This window comes from Neophocaena asiaeorientalis, unplaced genomic scaffold (genome assembly GCF_003031525.2).
Source record: "Neophocaena asiaeorientalis asiaeorientalis breed wild unplaced genomic scaffold, Neophocaena_asiaeorientalis_V1.1 scaffold337, whole genome shotgun sequence".
NCBI lineage: Eukaryota > Metazoa > Chordata > Mammalia > Artiodactyla > Phocoenidae > Neophocaena > Neophocaena asiaeorientalis.
Genome location: NW_020175054.1, coordinates 466,604 through 491,778, shown reverse-complemented (window position 1 = coordinate 491,778; position 25,175 = coordinate 466,604). Strand labels below are relative to the sequence as shown.

The 25,175-nt window shown below is 50.4% G+C and overlaps 1 protein-coding gene across 2 annotated transcripts in view; it reads right to left on the bottom strand.

Annotated features, from left to right (window-relative positions):
* Nucleotides 1–20,687, bottom strand: part of RAB11FIP5 (RAB11 family interacting protein 5) — a 35,680-nt gene extending 14,993 nt beyond the window's left edge. For both annotated transcript variants that reach the window (XM_024764000.1, XM_024764002.1), the window contains exons 1-2: nucleotides 20,136–20,687; nucleotides 22–458 (exon numbers count right to left, since the gene is read on the bottom strand). In XM_024764000.1, coding sequence (XP_024619768.1) covers nucleotides 22–458; nucleotides 20,136–20,566 — 868 coding nt within the window. In that variant the 5' untranslated portion in view covers nucleotides 20,567–20,687. The remainder of the gene's footprint in view (nucleotides 1–21; nucleotides 459–20,135) is intronic.
* Between the last annotated feature and the right edge of the window lie 4,488 nt (nucleotides 20,688–25,175).

The window sequence follows — 25,175 nt, the reverse complement described above, 5'->3', positions numbered from 1 at the left end:
CCCTCCCCCCTCCCCACTCACCCCCTTCGGAGGACAGCCAGCTGCTGCGGCTGGGCGAGCGGGTGAGGAGCTCGGCCCCGGGGCCCTGGTAGGCCAGGCTCCCACTGGCTGAGGACAGGGTGCTGTCCGAACCTAGCGAGGTGTTGGACTGGGTCAGGGAAGACTTCCGCAGCTTGTTGCGGAGGAAGAAGCCTTTGGCTTTGCCCATCTTGCTCAGGCTGCCCAGCTCGGGGTCCTCCAGGGCGCTGCTTGGGAGGATGGCAGAGGCGGATTCCAGATCAAACTTCTTCTTGCCCTTCATCTTGTCCTTGATCTTACTGAAGGGGGACCGAGGCTTGTCCTTCATGGACAGGTCAAACATGCTGGCACTGAGGTTGTTGCGCGTGAACTGGATGGTGACCTGGATCTCTCCACGCTCCTTCTCCTTCTTGCCTGGCTTCGAGTGCAGCTTGTACCACCTGTGAGAAGTGGGTGCCGGGGCTCTGGTCACAGGTACCTCTCAGAGCCCCTCTCTGTTTCGGGAGCCAAGACAGCCTCCCCACACAGGCTTCTGCTCTGACGCATAAGCTCTGCCGCCTTCCAGGCCACAGGAACAGCTAAGAAACTACCCACAACTTTTCTGTGATGAAGGAAACCACATCCCACGTAGGGGAAGATCTTTGGCACTACCAGGCAGGGCAGCCAAGTGACCCTCCTGCCCCGGCACCTTCCCTGGAGCTCAGAGACCTCCCCTGTCCCAGCCCCCTACACCTGAAACTCTGAGGCCCAGAGCAGCAAGGCCAGGTCTGAGAGGAACCCTTTCAACTCCAGGCCCCAGGTACAGACACACCTACCCACATTTTCCCATTTACATCATCTCCTTTGGCTAGTCCCAGCCTAAGCTCTGCTCTGAGCCACCAGTGAGTCCAAGAAAGAACAGCTCACCCAGAGGCCCAGGGCCAGGAACACTAGTGCATGTACACACACACACACATACCTCACCCGCTCATTTACTCACCCCAAGCCCTGCCAGGAACACCTCTGCAAGCTGGAGGAACAGACAAGAAGGCATAAACGGGCCTTAAGCAAGAGACCCAGGGAAGGGGAAGAGCACTCACTCATCTGTAAGCATCTACCGTGTGTGACAAAGGAATGCGGGGGTGCTCATCTCCCTTCCATTTACACCTCACAACCAACCTGGGAGTTTACAGATCAGGAGGTCAAAGCTCTGTGGTGAAGTAACTTATCCAAGAACAAGCAGCCAGGAAGGAGACTCTAATTAATAATAATGTATTGCTACTGGCTCATCACTCATAACAAATGTACCACACTAATGTAAGAGGTTAATAATAGAGGAAACTAGAGCAGGAGGGGGTGTGAGGGAATATATACGGGAGCTCTCTGTACTTTCCACTTGTTCTTCTGTAAACCTAAAACTAAAACTAAACTCTATTAATTAAAAAAAGAAGACACAGTGAGCACACAGAGAACACAATGAGCAAGAGATCATGAAAGAAACAATACAAGAAAGTTCTCCTGAAGGACATGAGCACCAGCACAGAAGGGCCCACAAGCATGCAGCACAGTGAACAAGGAAAGACCCAGCCAGCAGGTATCACTGCAAGGTTTCAGAGCACCAGGTTTGTACATTCAGGAGACCCTGAAGGTTTCCAAAGAGGGGAGACAGGTTTGTACATTCAGGAATTAGAATAGCATCAGGTCCTCATTAGTAACACTGGGCACCATATGGAGTCATGCCTTCAAAATTCTGAAGGAAAAGCTTCCAGCATAGAATTCTGGACTCAGCCAACCAAGCATGAACATGGAATAAAGCCCGGTGGAGGTGGTCAAATTGGTCACTGAAGGGCTCCAAGTCCCTCAGAGGATACACACACCACACCACACACAAACACTACACACTGTACCACACCCCACACGCCTCAGTCCATGCTGTGGTGGTCATCTCCCACCTAAGATCCGCTCACCCCACAACACCAGCTCCTTGAGCTTCTCACGGACATTAAGTGGGAGATCTTTTGTATGAAAGTCACTGCACATCCAAATGTCCAGAAATAAGTCACTGCAAGGGCTTGGCGGTGGTGGTGGTAGGTTTAAATGCTGTGACTTTAAAAAAAAAAGAAAAGAAAAGGTCTTCCCAGAGACACTTCCAATTGCATCCCTTTGGAAGAGTCCACCATGACTAACCTCTTAGGTGTCCATTGCAGGCTATGGCTTGGGGACCACTGGATGGCCTAAGTGAAGGGAGCCTGGGCTGTCGGTTTTCCCTCCCAAACCTGAGAGACCACTCCCACTAAGGCTGGGTCAGGACAGACGGTGGCACAAGCAGGGACGGCGGAGGGCTATGCTCAGAGGGTGTGTGGGTGTTTACGTGCCGCTCTCGTGATGAGCAGGCACAGGGAGGAAAGATGGGGGAGGAGGGGCAGGGAGCGGAGAAGAGAGCTGAGAGACAGACTGCCGGGATGCGTGTGAGGATGTGTCTGGGGGCACGAGGAGACATTTAATAGAAAGACAAACCAGCTAGCATCAACATCCTCACACCACTGCTTTCCCAACCCAGCGTCCACTTTGGGCCTGACCCCTTAACTCTTTCAAGGCCAAGTCACCTTGGCCAAACCTGGACCAGGCCTCATTTAGCACAGAAAGAGTCTGGGAGGTGGGGCAAAGAGAAGTATATGGACTCCAGCTGCAGACCCACCAAGCCCTGAGCGACGGGAATCCGCAGGCACAGACATCCTTCACTTGGGCATAAGGGTCACGGGTCCTGAGCCCCAGCTGGTCACACTCCACACACCACAGCAGCAACACTGGTTATCTCTGCGGGGTGAGGTTGCAGGGAACTATCACTTCCTGCATTGCCTATTTTTGTCCTGTTTGAATTTTTTATAAGAGCCATATATTACTGTCGTAATAGGAAAAAGAGACAAAAGAAAATTCCCGTTCCTATCTTATCCTCTCAGTTGGCTGAGACAGAATAGGCTCCTCGCCTCTCCCTCCGACCCCTCGATGAAAGAGGATGCATTACATTACTAGCCCAGCTGAGGCTCAGGTCCTCGGCCCAAAGGATCCTTGTCCCCCGCCCTTCCCAACCCCCTCCCCATAAGGTCACTTCTGCTTCCCCTGCTCTTCCCCAGGGAATTTGGGGTTCTTCTCTGGACTTGCTTTTCAGGGAGGCCAGGAGGGAAAAGAAGACTTTCCTCACCATTTTCTGAGATTCCCCCATCCAGAGCAGAGTGAGGCTGAGAATGGCTGGGACCTGCCTCTGGACCCTCAGTCACTGTTGCCATCTGTCTCCCTATCAGTCAGGGGCAGGACTCATTGGACCCTGCCAGCTACTTGGAGCAGGCCTTCTCCCAGAAGTGTGACAGGCTGAGATGGTGATGGCAAGGCCACACAACCAACAGCTTGTGGACAAAGGCCTGTCACTCCCATCCGTGGCTGAGACCTGGCCAAAACCAATTAGGATTTGACCACGGCCCCAGCACATATCTAGATGGTGGCTCACGAGACAGACTCATCTTCAAAACTCTACAGCTGCGGCACCCGAACCTGCATGTATCAGTGCGGGATTTCTTTTTTATCTATTCATACTAAGATACAACCTAAAACCTATTGAATTAGAAAGGCCAGGCCTAGAAATCTACATTTCAAGGTGGAAGGGAGTACCTCCTCAGGTGACTGAATTCATCAGACCCAGTGTGAGAACCACAGTAGGACGGTCCCCTGCCTGCTCTACATCACTTCATGGATCAGAGGCCAACTTTCCCTCCACCTGGGTATATCATCAAGGACACTCAATTGTTACACAGAAGAAACCTGCGTCTCTCCCCTGCCCAGCCAAGGCTTGCCTTCCAAAGTCCACTGAACCCACTTCTTCCGAGAGAGCTGACCCTAGAAACCCTCATCTCTCTCCCCCTCCCCCCAACCCGGGACAAATTATCAAAGGAACACATACATGGGGGAGGATCAGGCATCAGTAAGTACTTTCTATGAATAAAGAGTGCTAAAATGAACAAGGCCTCTGTTCCACAAAGCTGCATTTGAAACAGCACTCCAGGACAGGAAGAAGGACAGTGATTCTGCCCCAGTACAATTTCCCTGACACGCACTCAGCTCTCAAAGCCTAGATTCTTCAGCCCCTACAGAATGTAAAACAACAACCTGCACATCCTTCACTGCAGGTACTGAACTGTTCCACCTACGTGGCACCCACCTCAACCCCTGCACTGTCTGAGCACCTGAACTCCCCAAAGCCCAGGAAGCGTGTGCTCAGGAAACAGGTTTTGACAAAGATAATCATTATCTGGGACTTGTCCCAGGTATGACTGCAGCCAAGACATGCTCCATCAGGAAAGGAGCAGTAAGGGAGAATTCCTTGCATGTAAGAGGTATGTGCCGCTACAGACACTGCTCTTCGGGAGTGACATACAACAGCGCTTCTCAAACTGCAAAGTACAAAAGGATCGCTGAGTCTGGTAGAAATGCAGATTCTGATGCAATGGGTGCAGATGGGCCTGAGAGGCTCCATTTCTACCCAGCTTCCAGGGGATGCCAGGGCTGCTGGCCTGTGGACCACACCTGAGAGGCAGGACAAATGACTGGTGCTACAGAATCAGCAGAGCTAGACTTACTGCATGCTCACTGTGTGCCAAACTCTGTACCTCTTTTGCTATCCACACAGTCCAGGAGACGAGATCCATTATCCCCACTATGTGGATGAGGAAACTAAGTTACAGAGAAGGTTTGTGACTTGCCCAAGGTCAAACAGCTAGTAAGTGATACAGTCGGAACTAGAACATGAAGATGCCTAGCTCCCAGCCCACGTTCTTAACCTTCGAGGGACAGCATTTGTCATCAAGCTGAATGCAAACGTTGGGCCTCCAGACACCCTGAGAGGACAGAGGCTGGAAAAGGTACACCACAGAGGCCCAAAGAGGCAAGGAGGTGGCGTATGAAGGCCAGAACCCCCTTCAAAGGGTTGGCACAATCCCAGGAGGATGGAGCCCTGAAAGGTCACTAAGGGAACCTCGGGGTTTTGTCCTGTCCCCAGGCCACTAAAACCATGTCTGAGAGCAGTCAAGCCTCCCCCAGCAGATGCAGAACCACAGAAAAGCTCAAAAAGGGCCCTTGCTCAGCCACCGTACCTCCCCCAGGCTCCCTCTGCCTGACAAAGTTCAGCAGGCCCAGTGTGGACTTAGGAGCCCTCAGCCTCCTACCCTGCGGGACCAGCCCCACCCCCACCCTCTGCAGGGGCAGAAGACAAAGGGGGGATAAAGGGAGGAGGTAGTTGCCTCACCTGTTAACCAAGATTATGGCCCTAGTTATTCCTGCTAGTGGGGCTCCCAGGCCCACCATACCAAGCACTCCACCCATTTCTCAGTAAACAGAGCTGGGCTAGCTAACAGCTGCCACATAGTATAACTGAAAAATCTCAACACTCTGAGAAGCAGACCTAGGGCGATGTCAAACACACACATGTAAGTGCCAGGGTGGCTCCTGTCACTCTGGGGGTGCTGGGCCCTTGAGAGCCACAGGCCCAGGCACACACCTGGCCTGTCTCCAGTTCTTACTGAAATTGGTCCCCTTAAAACTGAGTTAACCTGCTGAGTTTATGATTAATCTCTCTATTCAAAACTTTATTCCCTTCCTTGTCCTGCCCCTGCTCCCTTCAGGATTGAGGAGTATCAAAGAAAAAGAGAAATTGAAACCAAGCAGGACTCTGCGGGGCCTTCTGGGACACAAAAGCCCCTCTGTGTCCCCTGTTTCTTGTTTGTAGAAGAAAAAAAGGCTTTAGTCTCCTAGGCCTTCCCTGAGTTCCAAAGAGCAGACTCAAGTAGTTAATGATTAGAAAAACAGAGCTGCAAGACTTCAGGAGTTCCTCCAGAAGGGATGTAGATAACAATCTGATGCCTATCTGTGAGATGTTCTACAGAAACTAAGACCCCTCCCCAATCTGGTAGAGGATGGTGACGACTTGCTGACCACAAGCATGTAGACCCCAGACTGGTTGGAACCAGAAGGTTGATGACTGAGATTCCCAAAACATCACCACCAACTAACCAGAAGAAGGTCCATGAGCTAATCAGGCATCCTATGACCCTCTCCCCTAGCACAGTCTTTAAAAATCCTTGCCTGAAAGCCATCAGGGAGTTCAGGTCTTTTGAGCATGAGCTGGCTATTCTCCTTGCTTGGTGCCCTGAAAATAAACACTGTACTTTCCTTCACCACAACTCAGTGTCAGTAGATTGGCTTTCCTACACGTCAGGCAAGCAGATCTGAGTTCGGTTCGGTAACATTATCAGTGCAAAGTTCAGCTTAAGACCCAAATAATGGTGCCCCTTCCTAAGCCTCCACACATCATTTATTTCACACCCCTAACCCAGGAACCATCCTTGTCTCTTTTTCCCCCTCACACCCCACATCTAAACTTAGCTCTACCAACCAATTATACCCAGAATTCAACCCCCTCTCACCACTGTCACCCTACAGTACAGTCCACCAACATCTCCCTGCTGAACATTACAGTTCCCTGCTCACCTGCCTCCCTGCCATCCATGCTTCACCCAGCAGGCAGGTGAAACTGGAGCACATCACACCCCACTCCTCAGCATGGCAGAAGGGGCTCATCCTTTGGGTGCCGGGTCTTCTGATTCTCTGCATTTCTCATCCCACACTGGCCTTCAGTGTTCCCATCTCCAGGCCACTGCTCTTGCTTTTCCCTCTGCCTGAGACACAGGCCCAGATCTTCAGGCCACAGTTCACTCACTTACTCACTCACATCAGGTCTCAGTTCATCTGAATCTCCTTAGTCTTCCCTGAGTACCCCAACTACAGCTGCCCCTTACCCAGTTTATTTCTATAGCATAATTAATACTACCTGACACAGGGTGTGTGTGTGTGTGTGTATCCCACACAGTAAAATGATGTATGTATACACGGCTGTTTAATGTCTGTCTTCCCCTGCTCTACAGGCAGGAACTTTATTCTCCTCATCTGTGTGTCACCAGACTTAAAAGAGTGGTCTCTCAAATATATTTTCAATGAACTAACAAATTAATCTATGAATTAACTTAGGAACTTGTTTGTCCCTGTTCACAACTGAACAACTGTGTAATGTTTCTATCATCACAAACCCACAGGTCTTAACCGTGAGACCAGAAGCTCCCAGAGCAAAGAGGGTGCCCCCTGTCCCCAAGAAGAGCCTCCTGAGGAAGGAGCCACGTGCCAGGCTTCATGGGGACAGACAGTTCCAAAAGGGCACCTTCTTTAACCCTGAAGCCCTCATCCCCCATTTCTGAGCAAAGAATCTCAGTAACTTCGCTGACAGAATACACCATCCAGATCCGGGAAGTGCCCACTTCCTGAATGGAGGTCGGGTGTTGACCCCACTCTAGCCCATCACTATGGCCCTAATCTTATCACCATTAACAACCATACCTCTCTTTTAGCACCTACTGTGTGCAGGCGCTATGCTAAGCACTCAACACACCAAATCAGATCCCAGTCATCCTCTTAACAGCCCCAGGAGGCAGGTGTGGGAAGCAGACCTCAGAGTGGCTCCAGCATGGACTCTGGAGCCAGGGCTGCCTGGCGTAAGCCCCAGCCCACCACACGCCCACTGTGCGACCTGGAGTGGGTTACCCAGTCTCTCTATGCATTTCCACACCTGCCTATAAAATGGGGGTAATGGGCGCCCAATCCCCTCACAAGACCACTCTGACAATTGCATAGATTACAGGTGAAGCACTCGGAACGGGGCCTGGCACACAGGAAGCGCCACACAAGTGTTAGTTCTTATATATTTTTGCAGATGCAAACACTAGGGCAGGGAGAAGTCCATAGGGTTAAGCCAGATGCTTCTTTTTAGTACACAGGGAACCAGGATTTGAACCCAGGCTCCCTGTCTCCAGGGCCTCTAGCCTTGATCACTGCACTAGGATGCCTCCCTCTGCAAGTGCAATACACCACACACCCGGGCCCAGAAACCCCATGTCCCTGCCCAACCAAAGGATTTCTCTAAAACAGGGGGTCTGTGTTAGATGGGAGAAAAATTACATCTTTATTTCCCCCAATCTCTAACTGAAATTTAGTATTTCTTTCAATTATGAATTTTTGCAACTGTAGTGGTATAGCAGCAGTACCTATGAATATGTCACCAAGAGAAACCGATATTTTCATACCACATTACGGTTGCTGCAGATGTCACAAAATATTGTTTATACTCATCACTACTTTGAACTTTAAAGTTACAGGTTTCCCCTGCTATCCAAAAGTGGAGCATTCCTATGAAACCTTTCATAAGCTGAAACGGCATAAAGTGAAGAAGCAGTTACCTTAGGACACATCTTGCTAACGGATGCACAAAATAAATAAAGATAAAGCACAGATGCTTACAGATACAGTTCAAAGCTAAGGCGAGGGCTTGATGTGAGGTGCTGAATGTAGTTCCCAGAGAAGGAGCTGGGCAGTGCCACTCTCACTGCTTGGGATGCGCTGCCTCTGTAAGGCTCACTGCAAAACACACACTTGAGTGCATGTCTTCCCCTTCCTGCCCCAACGCACGGCTCCCAGGCTGAGATCTCAAATCAGATGACAGATACTGCACCTCATGTCCCACTGGGTATGAGAGGGCCTTGCAGGGGCCTGGTAAGGGGCGAGGAACTGGCCAAAGGCCCTGCGGCTCCCGGGCGTCACGCCACAGTGCTCAGTCTGACCCTCAAACACCCTGCATGCCAATGAAGGTGACTCCGGAGAAACAAAAACAGCTGGGTGCACCTGCTAGTCAGGGAGCAGACTGCTCCTGTAGCTTGTTTTCCTCACGTCCCCAATACCACAATCTCCAACGTAACTGGGCTGGTGCTCACCTGAGCCTTACCTGCTCTGGCTACAGCCCACCAGGTCTGCAGCTTCTCTCTTCTGGCCGTGGCTGCCCTGGCCTCTTCAGAGACAGGTCTTACCTCAGGCTAGGGAACAGTTCCCACCATGCTGGGGATGACGGGCTTGCAAATCTGACAGCTGTAGGAATTGAACCCCACCCCAAGACAAAGGAAGCCAAGAGGCCCTAGGAAGACAGCTGTGCTACCCAGTGTACTGGCTGGAGAATCTTCTAGAATGAAAAGTGAAGAACCAACGTGAAGGAAAGACATACTGATCCATTTCTCCTTTCCTGGCCTCACTCTCCCCATCCAGCTTCTCTAGGGAGTCAGTACAAACAGGGGCTGCAGGGTTCCAGAGGGGAAGAGACTGCAACTCAGAAAGTAGATGCTGGGGAAAACTCTAGGAGAAGACACCAAGATACCTGTCCATAACATTCTGATGGACATAACAATCTAACCCAAATTCCTATAATCCAGGCCGGCCAGCCATCGGCCACTTCAAGCAACACCGTATTGATGAAATCATTTGCTCTCAAAAGGCCTGAAGCCTTCAGACACTGTTCACCCTGTCCCCGTTTCCCCAGGCTCCCAAGGCCCCGCAATTTCTGCTTTGGCAGAAACCCATCAGCTACAATGTGGGATGTTCTCAAGGACAAGTGATTCAGCTCCTCCATCAGGTAAGGGTATGAAACAAGAGGGAACTGTTCCCCTGGGAGACTTAACAGCCAGGCACAGTATGGAAGGGAGCCCTGTTTGGATCCTGATTCAACAAACCACCTATGAAGAGACAGTTCTGATATTAAGGGAATTTAAATATGGACTGGATATTGATTGGATGGTTATTAAGGAACTGTTGACTTTGTGTGTGTGATACAAGCATCATGATTATGTTTTTTAAAAAGCACCCGTGGGGCTTCCCTGGTGGCACAGTGGTTAAGAATCCGCCTGCCAATGCAGGGGACACGGGTTCGAGCCCTGGTCCGGGAAGATCCCACATGTCACGGAGCAACTAAGCCCATGCTCCACAACTACTGAGCCTGAGCTCTAGAGCCCGTGAGCCACAACTACTGAGCCCATGTGCCACAACTACTGAAGCCTGCGCGCCTAGAGCCCGTGCTCCACAACAAGAGAAGCCACTGTGATGAGAAGTCCGCGCACCGCAACAAAGAGTAGCCCCAGCTCGCTGCAACTAGAGAAAGCCCGCGCACAGCAACGAAGACCCAACGCAGCCAAAAATAAAATAAATAAATTTATTTAAAAAAAAAATAATAAGCACCCGCATCTGTTGGAGATGGTTAGAAACACCTATGGACTCATCTATACTCCCCTTCTGGTCCCACTTGAGACTAACAGGGTCTTTCTATTAGATCCCTGTGGAAGTCAGAGGGTAGCCTTGGGCCAGGACACAGGCTTTTTTCTCCCTGTCCTATGACTGAGTCCTGCTCCTGGTTGAATCCCTGAGCCTTGTGCTAACTATCTACTCATCTCAGTAGCCTCAGCACAGGGCGTGGCGTGTGAGATCCCGACAGCTCATCCTGACACTCACAAAGTCTCAGAGGCACAGGGAACTCGCCACTGAAATCCCAACCAACCAGAGAAGGCCTCAGCCGGGCTCAAAACGTTTCCCAAGTATTTGCCAGAATAAGAAAGGGAGTGTCCTCGAGAAGCTTACATCTTGGTGGGGAAATAAGATGGCTACATAAATAAAGGAAGAAGGTGATTAACACCACAAAAATGCACAAATAAAAGGCACAGGAAGGTTAAAGAGAAGACAATTTTGGGAGGAGTAGTGAAGGACATGATAAAAGAAATTTTCACATATTGAGATATAGGGAGGTCATTCTGGCTTATCTGTGAGTTAACTTGAATCTTATGCTAACTAAAATAGCCTGTTTGTGGCCTATCAAACCTACATTGTACATCTGCTTTAATTATTAGAGAAAAGGACACAGTGACCAAAAGTAAAGAATGTCCATTCTTTAAAAATAAAGATTAAACGCTTATCTTCCTGGGACACCAATGCTGGTACTCCTTTGATAAGACTCCTTTGCCAGGTGCAAGGTCATGCTGACTTGCTGTGTACGTGATGCTGATCTCTGTGCGTGTGTGTGTTTTCTTGAAATGTACAGTATCCCTGACTTATTTAATGTTCTTTGTTCTGACAAGATATAAAACTGTGCTGGAAACCATGCTTCTCTGGAGCAGTTTCTCAGAGTAATCTGGGAAGTGGGCATTCAGGCTAGTCCTCAGTTTGGCTCAAAGAAAACTCTTTTCTATTCTTATTATAGGTTCTTATTGATGATTTTCATTGACAGATGTAACATTTATACTGGGCCTTGAACAATGGGTCAGGAGGCAGGTAAAGAGACATTCCAGGTGGGAGGAAAAGAATACACAGATGCCCAGGGCTGGAGAGGTGAAGATGGGCAGAAAGGTGCTTTGGAGCAGAGGAGACTGCCCCAAACATCATGTTAAAGAGCTGTAGCCTTATTCTGGGCCTGGAAGAGCACTACAGGGTAGGAAACAAGGATAAAACCTATGGCTGCTGTGCTGTAGGAAGAGCAAAGGACAGCAGGGAAAGGGGCAGCAGAGGGGCAAGGCAGCAGAAACCAGCACAGAGCCGGCCAACCCAGGACAGGTCCCACAGCCAGGCTGACCCAGGCAACTCCTTGTGCCTCAGCAGTTATTTCTCATCATAAATTAATAAATTGGCATTCTGGCTTACAAAAATGCTGTAGCAGCTATGCTAACAGTCTAGAGGAGATGTTTAAAAAAAAAAAAAAAACCTGCCTAAACTAGGACAGGAGCAATGGGGAAGGTAGGAGGGGCTGCAGTGCCCTTCTCCAAGTGCCCCCTTCGTCCCCTGCAGTGGCACTCAGGCAGAGCCACTCCACCTGTGCTCTCACTGCTTACTGACTGCACAAAATGTTACTCACCTTTTATGCCCCCCAACCCAGGCAAGGAAAGGGCCTGATATATGGAATACCTTCTAACACCTGCTGGATAAATGAGATGGCATTGGCAGGGCTTAGCTTCAGTACCAAAAATAAGTGGGAAAAAAATTATTTTAAAGGAATAGTGGAAAAACGCAAGGGTTGGAAGACAGGAGACCCAGGTTCTAGTCCTGGATCTGAAGTGGCTTTCAACCACCCACTTCACCTCTGTCAAAGAAGGGTGATAAAATAAGCCAGTTAGGGGCAGGGAGAAATGTCAACTAAAACTGTATTACATGGAGTTTGAAGAGACGGCTGGAAAAGCCTTTTCCCCAGAGGCTCCTCCATCTAGATGCCTTCCCTCCTCTCCAAATCCCCCACTCAGGCAGTCCTCCTCACACACGATCAGAGAGGAGACGCGTGGGCCGCAGGCCAATCCTTGATGGCTCCCAACACTCACAACCTCATCCTGCCTTTGATTTGGTATCGATGGTAAAACTGCAAGCCAGGCACAACTGCAGGAGAGGACAGTGCCTCTTATCAGGCCTCTTATCACCTACTCTGGCTCTGTGCCGGCACCAACAGTCCTTGGAGCCCAGAACCATCATTTCATTAGTTACCCCTGGCTCCATGGGCATGGCTTGCTCAGCTCACCTCAGAGCCCAGCCAGGACCAGCCTCCCTCCCTCCTGGCCACAAACATCTCAGCCAGTCCTCAGCCCTCCTGCTGCTGTAGGCTCCAAAGGTTTATCTCTTTGTCAGCTTGCCTCGGACAGAGGCCAGGGACCCACGCCTGCTTGGAGCCAAGTCTAACCACACAGCAATAGAAGTATGTATAGTTGAAAGCATGATGTAGGGAAAAAGCACTGGGCTCGGGAGGTTAGAAATCTGGCTGCCACTAATGAATCATGTGACCTTGGATCAGTCATTCCACTCCTGAGACCCCAGTCTTGACCTCAGTAAAAATGGGGGTCACCCTCCCTGCCCTCAGGGAAGAAGGAAGTGAGGTGCTGCTGGGAAAGCACTCTGAAAAGTAGGCCAACCCACACGTAAAGATTTGGGTTTATTGTCTGTCAGGGCCTTTTACAGGCTGTCATCAGCCCCTTGGGAGCGAGGTGGCCCAGGACCAAAGAGTGATGACCCCGCCCAAGAGAAAGGAGAAAACCAGCAGGATGACCTCTCCCAGGGGAGACAAGGGAATAAGGAAGAAATTCTACTTAACCAAACTCCCCTCCCCAGTTTGCTCCTAACCCCATATTCACCCCAAACAGGGTCTTCAGTCACAGAGGACAAAACTAAGTACTGGCTGCCTTCCTGTCAGGGTCTCAGTTCAGACTTGAAACAGGAGGAGACAAGCAATAATACCCCTGTGTGGGGAAGCCAGACTTATCATAGGTACAGACCTGTGTGTGTGAAGAAGGCTGCACTTGTGCAAACACAATGGGAGAGGGAGAAGAAATCTATAACGCATTGGCTTTTAAAAGCATAGAAGAACTGGTAATGTTGACTGCTTCTGAAGAGAGGAGCTGGGTGACTCAAGGTCAGGACAAGGGAGATTTTTCACTGTGAACCCTATGTATCTTTAGAGTTTTGAACCAGGTAAACTACTCAAAAAGAAATAAGAAGTAAAGAAAGCCAGGTTGTTTTGCTGAGAGAGGCACATAGGAAACTAAGCTTGGCTCCCCTCCACTCCCTCTCTTGGCTCAGCCCCACCACACTCACCTTCCCTTCCTTCCCTCCCTTCTGGGTCTCCCTCCCAGAAACTCACCCAGCCACCACCAAGCCCCACCTGTCATTCAAGGTCCAGCCTCCTATAGGCAGCCCACCCTGATCACTCCAATCCTGGTGAGTTGGTCCTTCTTCTGACCCTTTCCTTCTCTCATATTTTGTATATGCTGCTTTGTTGGTTAATTATCCTTCCTGTGTTAAGTCTTGTCTCAAACATATTTTTGCCCTTCTAGGGAAAGGGCTTTATATTTTCTTTCTCATGTTTCCTCCAAAGCCCTGACCTAGGCACAGTGGTTGCCCAGTAATTGCTTCTTAGATGTTGAACAAAAGAAAGGGGGGAAAAAAAAAAAAGCAAACCACTGCATGACTGTAGGAGGAGGAATGGATGGCTCAGAGTGTTCTGTCACAGTAAAACAAGCATGTGATTTCTTGGGAAAGGTCAGGAAGTCTTATATTTGTTAATGATCCAGGCCTCCCCCAGCTCCTGTGAGACAGTCTAGTGGCAGTGATACCCTCTTTCCCAATGTACCAGGCAACACCCCCATCCCCTGAGAAAGATATGACCAGACACGGAGCTGCAGACTAAATGCACTTACCCCTACCAGCCAAGGCCTCACACAGGAGAAGCAGGTCATGCTTCCAGAGCCCCCAAGCCTAACCAAAGAGATGGGCTTTGGGGAGGAGAGAGGAACCCTAAGGAGGGCAGCTGCTGAGCACCAACTTCCATGCAAAGCTGAACCCTGGGAAACATGGGAGAGGACTCAGATGGGTGTTACAGTATGGTGGCGAAGAGCACAGAATCAGAAGCCAGGCTGTCTCGGTACAAATCCTGACTGCCATGTACTGTGTGCCTTTAGAAAAGCCACTTTAGGGCTTCCCTGGTGGTCCAGTGGATAAGACTTTGCCTTCCAATGAAGGGGGTGCGGGTTCGATCCCTGGTCGAGGAGCTAAGATCCCACATGCCCTGCGGCCAAGAAACCAAAACATAACACTGTAACAAATTCGATAAAGACTTTAAAAACGGTCCACATCAAAAGAAAAAAATCTTTAAAACAAAAGGTCACTTCACCTCTACGTGCCTCAGTTTCTTCACTCGTTAAACACAGTAACAGTACCTACACTTCAAGGGGTTGCTATAAGCTGATGTAAGTCAAATCCTTAGGATGGTGCCAGCACCTAAAAACGGCTTAATAAATGATATGCTAGACAAACAAGGCAATGACAATCCTCCAAAATGGAGTGCTACACGCTGTCCATATGGGAACTCAGAGAAGGTGGGGTGGCAGACCAGGATCTCTGATGGCTAGCCTGACAGGCCCGGTGTACATCTCCTCCTCAGGGAGGCCTTCCCTGACCAGAGCTGAGCGCAGGGCTTCCGTCTGCTCTGAACATCTCCAGTGCTCCCTGGCTAGGCCCCAAAATACGGCAGCTGGCTATGGCCCTTCCTCCAAATGTGGGGGTCCGTCCTCCTAATAAGACTGCACCCTCTGGGCATGCAGGCTGCTGTGTCCATGTCCTCTCCTCCTTTGAACTTCCCACCCAACCAGTGGCCTCCCTTGTCCTCTGCCCAGGCAGAAAGGCCTGTGGATTAGACGTCCCTCCAGGTCTCAGAGAAGCCCCAAGGCTCCCTCCCCCTCCCAGCTGAAATGTCCCTCTCTCCCTAAAACCTCTCAGGCACTTCCACAGAAACCTTGGGATGCACTCAGCTTCCCAAATGCCGTCTCTTCCTTATCCCAAATCTGACAGCTCTTCAGGCTGTCAGGGCCTAAAAGAAACCACAGAGAGCCCCACCCTCCCTAACTGCTGAGTAGCTGAGAGCCTGTCACTCTCCCTCCCCAGCCTCAATGTCCACACTTCTAAGCACTCTTCCAGTTCTGACATCAGAATTCCATGATTAAGGGCTGTGCTTCTCCTCGCCACCCCCAGGGTCAGCTGAAGGTCAAGGTGGCCCGTGACAAAGCCCCTCCCAGCAACTCTGTAGCTCTGCTTCCTGGGAGCTCAACTTGCTTATTCTGCTCACTGCGGAGAGACCTGGGCCCAGGACCACCCCCACAGGCCAACTCAGTAAGGGCAAAGCCTCTTCCTTAACAGGACTGCCAGGTGCATAAAGGACCCACATCGCGGACTTATTACTTGGCTGTGGGGAAGGGCAAAGCTTCTTCATGACCACACTATTTTGCAGATGTCGGCCCTGCACAGGAAAAAATAGGGTACTGATTCCCAGAGAGCACACAGAGCTCCTGTCATTGTGTTAATTATCTGTCCCAGCACAAGGTGGGAAAGGCAGGGGAAACATCTGGACGAGGCCAGACCAGCCGTTTAGCATCGCTGGAGAGCGCGTCACAGCACCAGGGTGGCAGCAATAAAGAGTTTAGACAGCCCCCATCAGAAGAAAGGGACAGCCCTCAAGGTCGCTAGGATGGAGCTCTGCTGAGTTGCGCCTGTCCCTGGCTGCCTGCAGGGAGGGGAGAACGGGGCCAGATGCAGAGGGAAGGGGAAGCCGCTCAGTCTGACGGCAGAGTCACTCCCCACTCCCCAGACACTGCTGCTCAAGCAACCCCAGATAAAAACTGCCCCATAACTCAGGGAGATGCAGCCTCCGCCCTAACTGATGCTTTTAAGTACAGCCACACCCTTCCCGCGGCCAAAGCAGACTTGCCCAGCAGCCAGGTCGGGGGTTGGAGCAGGAGCCAAAGCCAAGGACCCTCGCGGCCTCAGCTGCTTCCTGGGGAGCAGTCACATCTGCAAACATGATAAGGCTGTGGGTCATGGACCATCTACCTACAACAGTAATGCACAGGCCATCTGGAGGCTAAGGGACAGATGGACGCCCTCAAAGACCATGCCCACCTTAGGTCTACCTTAGGCCAGCAGGCTGCATTTGCCTCAGCTGCCTCTCCCATTGCCCCCAAGCCCGCCCTCCTCGAGGAGGTCTCAGGCCACCACCATCAGCCAGGCAGAAAGCTCTGGTCTCCAACCTAAGTCCTCCTCAGCCACAGGCCTCCCATAGGCCCTTATAAAATCAATGAGACAGGTCTGACCAGGGCTGACAGAGCCTCTTAGGGGGCCACATTTGCAGCCTGCCCATGGTCACGTTTTAACCCAAACCGAGCCCACAGACTTGGCCTTCCCAAGGGGCCAGACTCTAACCATCCATCCAACAGGCCCAGGAAGGGGGCTATTTACAGAAGGGACCACTTCACTCCACACGAGCACGCACTGGGGAGTACTATGGATGATGGTGAAGTAAAAATCAGAAAGGACGCATCTAAAGAAGCTAAAGAGGGAATTCCCAGGCGGTCCAGTGGTTAGGACTCGGCGCTTTCACTGCAGGGGCCCGGGTTTGATCCCTGGTTGGGGAACTAAGATCCTGCAAGCAGCACAGCATGGCCAAATAAATAAAGAAGCAGCTCTTGGGATTTTGAGACCCATGATGATCCATGTAGGGCTTTACTGAGGGGAGACGGTTATAATTAGTTTCCTTGTGTATTACATTACATGTTGTTTTGACAATTTTCTCTTCAATCAGTTGGAAGCCTCCAGTGAAATCCCTCACCTCAAAGAGCACCCCACTAACAAAGGAGCTTTGGGGGCTGTTGAGGCACCTAGAACCCCAGCCCCCATCATCACCACCCTCACATAAGGAGGGCCCTGAGAGTAACCCAACACTAATATCTTGAAAGCCTGCTATGTGTCTAAAATGATACTAAAGTTTTTAGAGATCCTGTCTTATTTAATTTGTACAACTCTATGATTGTTATCATGTGTTACCTTTTCAGAAACGAGGAAACAGGTTAAGTAACTTGCCTGCTAGTAAGTGACAGAACTGGGAGCGAAACCTCAGTCTCCACGTTCTTAAACACTATGCTGCCCTGCCATGGAGGACAGCTGCAGAGCTGCAAGCTGATCTGAGCGTGGCTTCAGAACTGCAGAGGCCTCACAAGACTAGCCCCAATTCTCAAGCCTCTGGCAGCAAAGAGAGTAGTGGAGGGCTGTGAAGGGCCAGCTCATTTCATGAGGAGCTCTCATACTTCTGTGAGTACCCTGCCACCACAGTCCTGGGGCTTTCCAGGACTACGCTAAGTTCTGTATTACCTCCTCCTATCACGTGAGAGGCTCCTCTGAGACAGGGGACATCTCCCAGATCACAGCTACCAGGCTACTAAAACCTCACTCCACCATCACTGCTGTTCACTGACCACCAGGCATATCCAGGAACTGCACTAGATGCTCTAATTACATACACATTTCATCCATTACATCAATCCTGTCAAGGTATAAATTAGCCCCATTTTACAGATGAGAAAACTGAGGCACCAAGAGTTTACTTGACTGGCCACAAGGTGGCAGGTTTGGAAGGGAATCTGCAACTCCACAGGCCCCTCCTCTTAACCGTGAGACTGCCTTTCCCCAGTGGAGTTCTGTCTGGGCAACAAAGGGCTATCATGTGCTCTCCTGGAGTTCTCTGCCACCATTATCCAAAGCTGAGGAGGGCACACCCCAGTCCTCTCCCCAATGGAAAATGTGCAGACTCACTATCTTAGCAGCTCACGCCAAGATGCTCCAGGAAAGGCCACCAAGGGTGGCCATGAGAGCCAGAGGTGGAAGGTGCAAACTGGAGTGGGGTCAGCAGCCCTCACCCTCTGTCAGTGGGCACGCTGTTTGGTCCAGTAAACTAAAAGATCAGGCTGATTTCACAGACTTTTCTGCTGCCCACTACAAGTCCCCCTCCTCCTGCCCCCTCCAGGTTCCATAAATAACCCAGGTCAATGCATCAGAGGAAAGGCAGCCAGGTGGGTGTGGAAAGATCCTGGTGGAAAAGATGACTTCTATAAAGTAAATAAGGCTCCCATTCAGATCAAGGGGACTGTCCTTGGCTGCAAACAGGCGCACACGGGCCGACAGACATAGACAACTCAGTTAAGGAAGATCCAGAGGCCAAGAAGAAAGCAAGAGCAGGAACTGAAAAAAAAATCAAAGCCCCTCCCCCACCCCATGCAAGTCACTGACCTCAGAGAAGCCACTCCCCACAAGCTGAGACTTTTTCTGTCTGCCCCTTAGTCTCCCCTCTAGTGCCCCCCACCCCCAGCCCGAGATGTGTTATCTACCAGTCGGGTCAGATTAGCTGAGAGGTGGAGACTGAAGGACTGGGAAAGAAGGGGTGGAATGAATTTGGGGACAGGAGCCTCTTCAGAAGAAGAAAGGGCTACAAGAGCCAGAGGAGAGCTTTCTGCCTCACCCCCACCCCCTTGGGCTCCCTGAGCCAGGCAAGAGGGAAAGGACAGAAAAGGGGAGGAAAAAAACAAAACAAGGGCCAAACTATACCACATGATCCACACCCAGCAACCAAACAGCAAGTCATGAGGGAAGGAGAGAAGGCCAGGGGAGGGGGAGATGGAGCTAAGTCACAGCCCTGCCCAAACCTGCCCTATGCTAACCCGTTTCCCACCCCAGGCTGCAAAGAGCCACGAAGGCCTTCTCTACCCACATTTTTGAAATGTTCAAGGTCAGATCCTTTTCTATCCAAATCCTGCTTTCATTTGGGTTTGTACCAGGCTCATCCTTCTCCAGCAAGCCTTCCTAGATTTACTCAGTTGGATGCCATTCCACTTGGGTAAACCTTTCCAGCAACTGTCACCAACCCCTTACCCTCCCCATCCAGGGCCCATGGGCCTAGGGGTGGCGTCACCCCAGTTAAACACTTGAGTGACCCAGGGCAGGTTGTCAGCCCTGCGGACAGGCTTCTGGATCCTGCCCAAGCCCAAAACAGGAAATGAGGCTCCAAGCCTGAAGCCTTGATCTTAACACAGGGAAAGTTAAACGCTGCCAAAATAAATGATTTTTTAAAACCCACTGGTAAACGCTCTGGCCCTTCTAGGTTTAAGTGACTGGGAGATTGTCTCCTACTGTCCATTAAGCACGTGCTGCCTCCACCTCAGTCAAGATGCTTGAAGCCTGATTAAAGCGTTTCCTTCCTTTACTGAAAGGGTCTCCTGTTCTCAGACCAGAGACACAGAAGGAAAGAATCGGGGGCGTCTCTAATCAACAGAGGGCATCCCAGTACCAGGCAAGAAGCAGATGCCCTCTGCAGCCTCTAGATTTGGTGGGGCGCCTCCGTTCATCCTCTGCCCTCCTCGAGGACAACACTGCACCTTCTTTCCCCCACGGGGCGAGGCAGGGCCTCCCCACTCCCCTGCGGGCCTGGTGTGGAACAGGCGCCCGAAGGCGAAGGCAGTTCCCCTCCCCTTCGAGGAAAGTGAAACACGCCCGGAGGCCCCAAGATTTTCCTTCTTGAGGTTCCCACAGTCCAAGAGGCTCTGGATCCCACTCCTAACTTTACTTGACAATCTACTCCTAACAGTAGGCCACCATCTCACCTCCCCCCGGCCTTCCAAGGACACACCAGCTGCCAAGCACAGCCCAGCGCACATCTGGGGATCGGAAGAAGACCCCGTTATGCGAAGAACCAACTTGTCGGTTTATGCCCTTGAGCGCTAGGCAAAAGGTCGCACCGCCCAGGCCGAGGTTCGGGGTCCTGCGTCTCCCCAGACACGCCCCAAGAGGCCCTTAACCGTTTCCACTCCCGCGCGCCCCTCACTCACTGTGTGTGCTGGGCGCGGCCTGCGCCGAAGACCTCGTCCAGCGCCACCATGGCCTGGCCCAGGAACTTGTCGACGCCGATGAGCGAGCGGTGCATGGTGGTAAGCACTAGCTGGCAGGCGGCGGCGGAGCCCGCGGCCCAGGGCGCCGGGCCCGCGTCGGTCTCCTGCGCCCGTAGCAGGCCGTCCAGGGCGCCGGGCGGCAGCTCGAAGGAGCACTCTTCGCGCCACTCGGGGCATCCCAGCGTCTTCTCTACCACCGACGTGCTGTACTTCTCACGGCCCACCTGGATCACCGTATACGCGTCGCTGGTGCTGCCCGCGCCCGAGCTCTTGCCCCGCAGCCCGCGGGCCCGCAGCACAGTCACCTGGACGTGCGTGGGTAGCCAGCGGGAGGGCCCAGCCGCCGTCTCGGCGCCCCGTACCAGGGCCATGGCGGGGGAAGCGGCGACGGGTGAGGGCTGGCCGAACCAGGCGTGGAAACCCGGACCAAGTGAGAAACTGGGCAGCGGCGGAGGGCGGTCAGGATCCGGCTCGGAGCGCCGCCGCCGCCCACAGGCTTTTTTTTGCCTCCCCGCCTCCCGGCTGCCGGCCGCGCCGCGACGTCAGCGCCCCGCCTCCCGCCCCGCCTAGCGGCCGGCGTCCCGCGACTCGCGACCTAACCCGTACCCGCGCCGAGGTGCGGCAGAGCTTGGGGATGGTGGCCCGCACGCCCTCGCCCCGTCTACTGCAGACCAGCCTGGAGCTGCAGGGTCGCTGAGCGCCGCGAGGACCGTGGGCGGAGCGCAAGGCCTCCGCGGGGGGATGGGGGGCTCCCGCGTTGGTCCCCAGGAAACCCCGCCTCGCCTGCGGGCAGCGCGGCACCCTCGGCCGGGTATGAAATGCCCGCTCCGCGTCTCTCGGCCAATCCCAAGTCGTCCTTCAAGACGTCCCTGCTCCGGAAAGCTGTCGCCGTAAAACTGCCCCGCCCCGTCCCTCCCGGCATGGCCATCCCCTTGGCGCTGGCAAGTGGGAGCGATGCGGACCAGGGCCGCTCCCCAGTCTCGAGCGGCACTCCCCCTCCTCTAGCCCGCCCCTGCCCGGGAAGATGCCTGCGTGAAACCAGAAGTGATTCACGCTGCGCCACGTGATGGCCCCGCATCAGCGACCTGAAAGCGGGTGAGCTGCCGCTGTCTCCCTCCTCCGCGCGCGGGAGGAATCACGTGTGCAGCCAGAACCTGGCGCGGGAGTCCAGGGAGCAGGGCTCGCCCTCTGCGGACACTGCGGCGGCGAACAGAGTGATGAACAAATGAGTAACCACATCTGTATTTAAGTGTTCCCTCGGACCGCTGGGGCTTATGCGTCACGAGTTGGGGGAAATTATAGGCTCTGGTGGAGGTTTTCAACAATTACTTACACCCATTAAGTGCCTACTATGTGCAAAGCCCTGGGTATTACTTGCACGCTTGGTTTATTATTAATAATGATAACAATGGTTAATAATTACAGATGCTGAATTTCGGCCAATGCTGGTCCGTGTGCTTTACATGCGTTACCTCATTTTATCCCCAAAACAACCCTGTGGGGTAAGTATGGTTTTTATCCTTATTTTCAGGAAGGTTAAAGTTGCAGCTTAGGGAGGTTAACCTGCCCAAGATCCGTAACTGGCAGAGGTGGGATGTGAATCCACACAGATGACCCCAAAGTCTGTACTTTTCTTTTTAACTTTCAGAGCCTGTATTAAAAATAGTATTTTTAAAAAGACATGTAACACACAGCTAAAAACAAAATAAAGTAAAAAAATCAAGTGGGACAGAAATGCTTATGATGAAAAGCAAAACATTCCCTTTCCACCCCTCATTCCAGGGATAACCACTTAAAGCCATTTGTGTTTTCAGGCCTGGTAGTTACCTCCATATTTCTACATAAAATGCTTACATAACTATATCTAGAGTTTTCAGGACTGGCCATTATCTATTGTCTTCCTCCTATGATAGATAATGATTTAGCTCACACCCACTTCCCTCCCTCAATCCTATGTAGTTATGCTTTTTTTTTAGTTCCTCTATTGGATACCTCAATAGTAGAAACCTTTATTTCTTCTTGGGGAGACTCTCCACAGTACCTCTTGACTTTTTTATGCTGTGAAAGGAGGATGCCAAAATCCCACTTTCCGGGCCATGTCCCCTACCAGGAATAAGGTTGTACACCGGGCACCCGAGACTCATGGGAGCATATGCACCAAGGCTCAATCCTAACAACCTTAACTGTGATCAAAATGGGGTGGAGGAGTTCTCTACACTGAGCCCCATAGCCCAGCATCCCTGTGGACAGCACCTAGCTTTGGAGACAGCCAGATCTGCCTATGGATCTTGGCTCTCTGCCACTTAGCAGGAATAAGACCTGAAGATTAAGTCAGCTCTCTAACCTCTCAGCCTTCTTTCCTGATCTAGAAAATGGGGATGATGATTCCTACTTGAAACAGTTGCTGAGAAGTTGACATGAGAAAATATTGTCAAAGATTTTAACACAGTGGAAACCATCACAAATGATCTCAAAGCATCTGAACATCATATATAGTTTTTTTCTGATTATAAGTTATTTGGAAAATATAGAAAAATATAAAGAAGGAAATAAAAGTAGATTAGAATATCACCGTTCAGAAATAAACACTGTTAACAATTTGTTGTATTGCTTTCCAGTCTTTACACTATATGTTGTTGTTTTCTATGCATTATGGTTGTGAGGCAACTGTACTGTAATGGTTAAACCTGTGGGCTATGGAATCCTGGTCCTAGCGTCTACTTTATGTGTACTCTCTCATTTACCCCTGAACACAACCATTTAAGGCAGGTGCTGTTGCTACTCTCAGCTTCACGGATGAGGAAGCTAAAGCAGCTAAAGTTTGGGTGATTTTCCCCCAAGTTTCTAACTGGAAAATTGCAGAGAGTGGACTTGAACTCAGGTCTGAGTGACTCTACTGCCTCTGGTACTCTGCCCTCACACTAGCTTGTTGGTCACCTAAGCACTACATCATCTGAAGTCAATAAAGCGGGGAATGTTGTCATACCCATTTTACAGATGAAGAAATTGAGGTACAAAAAAGGTTAACAGACTTACCCAAGATTATAGAGTCAGGATGAAGCCCCTGAGAATGGATTCCCCAGGGGCTTTGCAAATGAAGATATCTTTACCAAACCACAGCTAACATATTTGTCACTGTCCTTTAATGGTTCTGTTTCATCTGTTTCTTAGCTCTTCAACATGACCAGACTGCCTTTTCCCTCCCACCTCCCTCTGCCTCCCCCATGGAGTAGCAAGGCTCCAGGAACGGGCAAAAGAGAACTCAGATGGGCTACTCCCACTCTCCTTCTTCCTGCCCTGGCCCTCATAGTTTGGCAAGGTCAGGCTTCCTGCTGGCCTAAGATTGCAGCTGCAAGAAGGCAGTAAGGCCAGGAAGGGCTCCCCTGCAGGTCACTTGGCCCTAGGAGAAAGGGCGGGCTCTACTAGCTGTCTGCAGTTGAGAAAAGAGCAGAAACTCTGAAGACACTGAGGTCTTGGTTACCTAGAGGTGTTTTCTCCTCTGGAAGATGAGACCACCCATCCCCACCCACTGCAGTTTGATGTGAGGGTTACAGAGAGGACCCTCCTACTTCCTCTTCCTCCCCAGGGCTGGATGTGTTCACCGCCTCCCTGGGCCTCTCTAGTCCGTTAGGGACAGTTCTTGCTTTGAAAGAGTGGTCCTTTGTGTAATTTCCACTCATCGCTTCCCTCTGCAATATCATAACCCTTCCAGACAGGCACTTCAAATATATTTGCCTGACTCTTCAAGCTACATTTCCTCCTGTCCTTCGCCCTCCCTCCCACATCTGTATTCTAGGCCCTTCACTGTAATAGAGTCACACAGCCCAGGTTCAAATCCTCGTGCCACAACTTACTAGCAGTATGAGATTGGGCAAATTACTGAACCCCAGAGTCTCAGTTTCCATGTTATAAAATGGGCCTAATAATGGGAAATCACTTCATAATGTTAGCATGAGAGCTATCTCAACATACTCTAAGCAGTGATGAGTAATATCATCTTAGAAATCTTTGCTCAAAGCAAAAGGTTGTACCTCCTTATTGTTTGATTTGCATTTCTTCGATTGCTAATGAGATTGAACATTTTTTCAGTTATTAGTCATTTATATTTCCTCTTTTAGTGAGTTGTCTATTTTCTGAATTGTCTATTTTCTTTGAAACCTTAACTTATTCACTTATATTAACCCTTTCTATGTTAATAATAACACTTTGTCTTTTATATTTATTGCAAATATGTTTTGACATAAGTAGTCAAGTCGTTGAATTTCTTCCATTGTTTCAAGCTTAGGTTCTTCCACACTCACAGGTCCAATAAATATCCATTCATAGTTTTTCTAGTTTTTAAATTGTTTGGCTTTTTCTTTGTTCTTTCATTCTCTTTAAATTCTTCTAGAAACTATTTTGGTGAATGATTTGAGGTGAAAATCTAACCTTTTCTCCCCAGCAGCTATTCAAGTTTCCCAATACTTATTGAAAAACCCTATCCCTTTGCCACTGATTTTCTCATGTAAGTTTTTGTATACATACTATAGAGAGAATCTGAACTTTGTACTCTAGTCCACTAAGATTTATATCTTTTTGTCAGTGCTATTCTGTTTTAATTATTGTTGCCTTTTAAATGCTTTATACAGCAGAAGAGAAAATCTTTACTTATTTCTTTTTCTTCAGAGATTTTTATAGCTACTCTCACCTGTGTATTCATGCACATGAGCTCTAATGCTTTTTGGAATTGTGAGAGAAATTGTTTTGAGAAAAATTGACATCTTTACAAACAACAGCCATACTCTCAACTTCTATTTAACATTGTGCTGGAGGTTCTAGCTAGTGCACTTAGGCAAGAAAACAAAATAAAACTATCCAGATTGGAAAGGAAGAGTAAAACTATCTCTTTGCAGATTACATGACCTTGTAAATAGAAAATACTAAGGAATCCACTAAGAAATTATTAGAACTAATAAATGGGTACAGGAAGGTTACAGGATA